Below are 6159 nucleotides of genomic sequence, written 5' to 3'. Positions count from 1 at the left end.
GTAATCCAGGACCAAGACAACGGCTAACAACAAACACACCAACAAGTCCATTTCCGCCAGGCAGAACCAGAACTGAGCTGGCCCCTCATGAGGAGTCAAGTGCTCCTAAAGGGTGGAGAACCTGAGCTGGGACGCTGTGAAGGACTGATTAGTTCTGCTAGAAAATGATCCACTTCACCACCTGAGGCCCTCATTAGTGCTGGCGGGGGAGGGGCGACGTATGCACAACAACGCCAACACAAATCTTTTTCCTTCCTGATTTCAAAGCGCTCTTGTCCACAGGAAGACGGTTGCAACGATGCACATTAGCAACTAAAGACGCGTTAGCACATGCGCATCTCTGAGAGGATACTGCAGGGCGCCTTTTTCACTGAAAACAGCACTTCCTGTTCACACGGGGATGCAAATGTTTTCAAAACTCTTCATGGCTTGTTGCTCCATCCTGGGAACAGTGTCCTCGTTCCTCGTCCTCGGGGACACTTGGGCTGGTTCTCACGTCTTCAAGGGACCATTTGAGGGTTCAAACTTGGTTTTAATGTCGAGGATAGAATTGGGTTAAGGTCAGGGACAGGGGGTCAGGGGTCAGGAGGATGGCGGGGTGGTCAGGGGATCAGGAGGTTGGGGGGTGGTCAGGGTCAGTGGATCAGTGGATCAGGGGCCAGGAGGATGGCGGGGTGGTCAGGGTCAGTGGATCAGTGGATCAGGGGCCAGGAGGATGGCTGGGTGGTCAAGGTACATAGAGGATAGATAGAAGTACCAGGATGAGTGTGTGTGTGTTTGTGTGTGCGTGTGCTGCTACTGAGGAGAAATGATGCATCTCTGCTCCACCACATGTTGAACACTGAGTCATGTGACACAAGTGAGGTTAATTACATCATCTGTTGATCAGAAGCAGTCGTCATTGGCGACGGTAGAATTGCTGCAGCCTCCACCGGCTCTGTTGGTCTTCATGCACCAGTGACGCTTCTGACTGACGCTCCCCTGGAACAAATGACTCCGTGGGGGGCAGAACACGCCACGCACTCGCACCATTAGCCCAGCAACAGCTCCTCCGTGTCAGACGCATGACAGATGTTCAGGCGTTAACCAGCGTTTCCAGTCCAGCGGCTAAAACATCCCAACAACCAGAAGCTGCTGTCAGAGACACTCTCCCGTCCACCTGTGGATCATGTTGCTGAATGTTCTGTCTCTCATCTTCCTCAAGGGGACAGCTGGAGACCAGCAGAGACTGGAGCAGAACCACAAACCAGTTTAGCTCCCACCTTCTTGAATAACACATCACCTGCACTGATGGAGATAATGGCCTCCCCACCTCCCTTCAACCAGCCAGACCTGCTCTCATAGACCAGTGACATGGACCTCCTGCACTGGTCTGAGCCGCTGGACGCCGCCTTACTGACTGGTTGCACATGTGGTCTGCACTGAGAACATGAGAGTGGAGCTGAAGGAGGTGCTCAGGTGGAGAACACCATCTTCACACGGTTTGAGAGCAACTTTATCAGGTTAACCGTTCTTCTCCTCCGCCTTGGTCTGTCAGCTAAGCTTCTCTGGAGATTAAAGATGATCGGCGAGGTCACATCTGCTGCTCATTTACTCTTCGCACACTTCATTAGTCTGTCTGAGCGTGTTGTTCCAACTAAACTCATATTAATTAAACTTTGGACAGATGACGAACACATCTGTTAGCATAGCAAAGAAGACAAGAAGCTCTTCATAAAAGAGGAACGCAGTCTTCTGACCTACAGCGGTGTGTATTTGTCCTCCTCCTGAGCAACCATGACTGGCGTGGTGGTGGTTTCCGAGGCAGGTTCTGATAGAGAGCCTCCACCAGAACCCTGACTTGCTGATAGGATGAGCTCCCCAAACCACCGCCTAATGGTCGCTGTCATGGGGAAGTGGTCATCAGGTGCAGTCCTCCAGGGTTCTTGTAGTCATTGGCTCAGACGGCAGGAAGTGGTCTTGTAACCGGAGGGCTGCTGGTTAAAAGCCAGACGGGACATAGGCTGAGGTGCCTAGGAAGACACCCAATCCCACTGCTGCTTATGTGGAAGCCCAGGTGAAACTGTTTGGAATGTGGCCCTGGAGGAGGACTGGGGTTGAACATCCCTGCTCAGAATAACGTAAAAGCCTGACATTTTAAATCTAGTGGTGGTCTCCATCCCCATCACACCTCCGTTCATCTTCTTAAACCACTTTATCCATGTCGGGGTCACAGGCATCTGGATTACAGTTGCTAACATGCCTGTTAGCGTGTAGCTCTGATACACGCGTGCCAGATCAAATGTTAGTGTTTGAATCCTACCAGCGACGTTGGGGGTTGATAATCCAGCCGGATCCCCTGCTGGTGAAACCCACAGCTCTTCTGTGTCGCTGCCAGCCGCCCACTGGCTCCGCCTCCCGGCAGCCCACCTGACCCTGGAGCTACAGGACACATGTGTTCATCACCTGTCAGCATCTGACTGAGAACATCCCAATATTGTTGCAGCGGGACGGCCATCAGTGGAACTGAGACCTTGATGGCGAACATGGAGGTGGATGATTGTGTGTGTGCTGTAACCATGGAGACAGATGCTGCCGTCAAACCTCTTTTTTTCTTATTACCTTCAGTCTGAATACACACATTAGTCAAGACAACCTTCAGCTTACATTGACTCCCCCCCCCCACACACACACCGCACATATGCAAACCAAACACACACACACACACACACACACACACAAACAGACATGTTGAGCTTCTAAATGTGTTAATTTTGCAACAGTGCACCTTCACCATTAACGCCAGTTACACCAGTAAAACCACTGGCTACTGTGGAGTCCTGTCCTACACCAGTGGGACAACATGGGACTTTCAGTGAAGTTGTGACGGACCCGGTTGGACTGCACTGACCTGATGACCACATACATGACCAGGAAGTTCCCCACGAGGCCTATGACGCACACGATCATGTAGACGACCACGATGGTGACCTTCACCCCGGTGGGCAGCATTTCGTCGGTCTCGTTGTAGGCGGCGCTGAAGTTGTTGGGGAACAGCGAGCCGTTGTAGAGCTGCAGGTGCCCCAGTTCAGTCAACAGGAAGTCGTCGGGGAACTCCATCTTGAGTTTTTACCCCCTGCTGACATCACAACAGCACAGTTAGGATTCCAGCTTTGACCCCTGAGTGATCTGATTTATTAAAAACACAAATAATGATGGGAATATTGTGGTTAATGCAACAACACGAATGTGATTAGTGATTAAAAACCCAAAGTGAAGGAGAAACAGCAAAACCAGGAAGTCCAAACAAAGAGAGCAAACAGTGGGGGCTCCCCCTGCTGGGATGCGTAGCACTACAGCGCTACCAGACGGACGACGTTCTTCAAAAGTAAGAAGATGTGAGGAGATAACGGAAGAAAACAAAGAATTATTCATGATCTGCCAAGTGAGAAACATATTTACTGTGTGTGTGAGGGAGAAGACATGAATATTTATGGGTGTTAGTGAGATGAAAGACAAACAGTAATAACAGTCGGGACATGTTTGGAGCTGCACAAGCAGAACGTTCTGAAGAATTAACAACACTGGTGTGTTTGACCTCTCACATGATGAAGATGATGAGAAGATGGCGAGGAGGAGAAGAGGTTTGTTAGTGCTTGTGTGTTCTTGAAGATAGAGTACTAACATACTCATTCTACTCGCAAAGTGAGGACATTTTGGCTGGTCCTCACCACTCAAAGGACCGTTGGAGGGTTAGATGTGGTGTTAGGGTGTATGTTAGGATCAGTTTGGGTCGGCCTTAGGGTCACGCTCAGGGCTTAAGTTCAGGGTGAATGTTCAGAGCTGCATTATGTCTATGAACATCCCCACAAAGACAGAAGTACGAGGATGTGTGTCTGTGTGTGTGTGTGTGTGGTGTGTGTGTGTGTGCGTGAGCGAGCTCTCTGATGGGACTCCATGTCCATGTAAGGTCTCTGCTCGTCTGACCAGCTCGACTGTCCTGTCCAACTTCCTGTTTGGGTTTTCTCCCCTCTGGATGAATTCCTGTTGAGGACGGAGCGGCTGAGAGCTCCAGGTGGAAAAAAAGGAGAAAAGATGTTTCTTTTCCTGGCTTCAAGATGGACCTGTTTCACACCTAACCTGGTCCAGAAAGCTGAACCATGCTGGTCCGGTTGGGTTTGGTAACATCTACACTAAGAAGATCCCTTAACACCACACAGCTGGATGGATTTGATGAGACGGGTCCAGAGATATCTGGTCCAGTCGGGGGGAGATGGGACGATCCAGAGGATAATGCTGCTGTAGCTGGGGGTTTTGGCACCACAAGGCAGAAGAGCCCTGATTAGTTCAGCAGGCAAACATTAACCACACTGCGGCCCCGACGTTCCTGGGTAACTTCTGCCTTCCTGTGGTGGAAAAGGGTTTTTTTTGTTGGGTTATTACGAGGAACTCCTCAGATACTGTTGCTTTGGTCACAGCTACCATCCTGCCCTCCCCTGGCGTGACCCAGTGGTGGATTAAACCTGATGAGGTGGCCTTCAGACAGGCACAAACCCTCACATTCATGAACAGGCTGTTGCGCTACTGGTTCCAGTCCAGGATCCTATGATGGCCCTGGAACTAAACTGCTGAATTTATATTCATCACAATTTACAAAACCTGGCTTATCCCAAAGAAACTCTGCTACATCGATTTCCACAGCTCAAAATCGCGCGGAATTAAGTATTTAACGTTCTCGGTGGCCGGAGGGCAAAGATGACGATGCTAAGGATGATTAGCTTCATCATGTGCTACGATGCATGATGAAGCAGTTGAATCAGAAGACCTGGTGCCCCCTCCCAGCACAGACCGAGGTCCAGTTTAGTCCTTCACCACACCTCTTTGCCCCGCCTGTCAGCAGGTGTTGTCAACAACCATCCCATATCATATGAATGTGGTCATACACGTCATCATCGATCACTCTTGGTTCTTTTATGAAAACATGATCTCCACGTCACAACTTTGTCACGTGACTTCCATCTGAACTCTGCTTCGGAATCTGTTTTTGTCAGTTTGAGCAACAACTTGCTTCCGTTCCAACCTGCAGAGATCTGACGCCACACACACGCACACACACTGAAGCAAACGGCCAAAATATTACAGGAATGAATCAGCTGTTTCAGGCAAACACACGGTCACTTAAACAATCACAGTCAAACGCAAAACACTTAAACGCACCACACGCACGCGGGTTTGACGCACGCGCCGTGCCACATCTATACATCTGTTTATGACAGAACACACCCGCACAGTTACCGCAGCGGTGACGACGCCGCAGGGACCGCAGCGCGGCCGGGACGCTACCTGTCTGGCGGGCAACAAGCTCCGGAGGATCGAGACCGAGGACGCCGACGATCCAAGTAGTTGTGGCCCCGCCCTGCTGGTGCACCGGCCGGGCTCGCGCTGCGAGTCTCCGCCTTGCTGCTTCACACTCCTCCCGCCGTACACGGTTCGGTCCGTCCAGCCTTCAGACGAGAACAGACGGGAAAAACCGCCAGAACCTGCGGACAGCATCAGTTGGGAGGAGGGGGAGGGCGGAGGAGGAGAGGGGAGGAGAGATGAGAGGTAGGCAGAGAGAGAGAGAGGGAGGGTGGAGGAGGGTCTTCTGGGAGAAAGATGCAGTCTTTGATCTCTCTAGCCCCCCCCAACACCACCCCCTGATCGATTATGAACTCTCCCTCTCCGCCCCCCCCCCCCCCCCCCATTTCATTTAGAAAGTGATTTGAATCGGTGCATGTGTGTGCACGTGTGCGTGCGTGTGTTTCTTGAAGCCACGTCCCTGCCTGGTGGAGACCAGCTCTGTCTGGATGAACGCTTGTGTAGGGACACCACTGCTCACCTGAGGAGGATCCTGCAGGTGTGAGGAGGCGTGGCTCCTCCCCTGACAGGAGGAGCACGTGGAGGCTTCATCAGAGAGTGGAGACACAGGTGGGACACATGAGGGGAATCAGCTGAGGGGAGATGAACACACAGAGCTGTTTCTGAAACCGCCCCCTATACCCTACATAGTGCACTCAATAGTGTGGACGCCATTTTGAAATAGTGTCCAAATGTTAGTGAGCAGCGCTTGTACCTATGTAGTGCACTCATGTATCCCAACAATGCACTGCGAAAAGCAGCGTATAAGCGAGCACCCTAAGT

General features: G+C 51.4%; 1 protein-coding gene across 4 annotated transcripts in view; it reads right to left on the bottom strand.

Annotated features, from left to right (window-relative positions):
- The window catches only part of oprl1 (opiate receptor-like 1), a 25789-nt gene extending 20224 nt beyond the window's left edge, over nucleotides 1-5565 (bottom strand). The window contains exons 1-2 of one of the 4 annotated variants that reach the window (XM_029834443.1): nucleotides 5263-5565; nucleotides 2891-3118 (exon numbers count right to left, since the gene is read on the bottom strand). In XM_029834443.1, coding sequence (XP_029690303.1) covers nucleotides 2891-3099 — 209 coding nt within the window. In that variant the 5' untranslated portion in view covers nucleotides 3100-3118; nucleotides 5263-5565. The remainder of the gene's footprint in view (nucleotides 1-2890; nucleotides 3119-5262) is intronic. The other 3 variants (XM_029834444.1, XM_029834442.1, XM_011619119.2) reach the window with 3 other exon arrangements.
- Between the last annotated feature and the right edge of the window lie 594 nt (nucleotides 5566-6159).

This window comes from Takifugu rubripes, chromosome 3 (assembly GCF_901000725.2).
Source record: "Takifugu rubripes chromosome 3, fTakRub1.2, whole genome shotgun sequence".
Lineage (NCBI taxonomy): Eukaryota > Metazoa > Chordata > Actinopteri > Tetraodontiformes > Tetraodontidae > Takifugu > Takifugu rubripes.
This window is presented reverse-complemented; position numbering and strand designations above follow the sequence as displayed.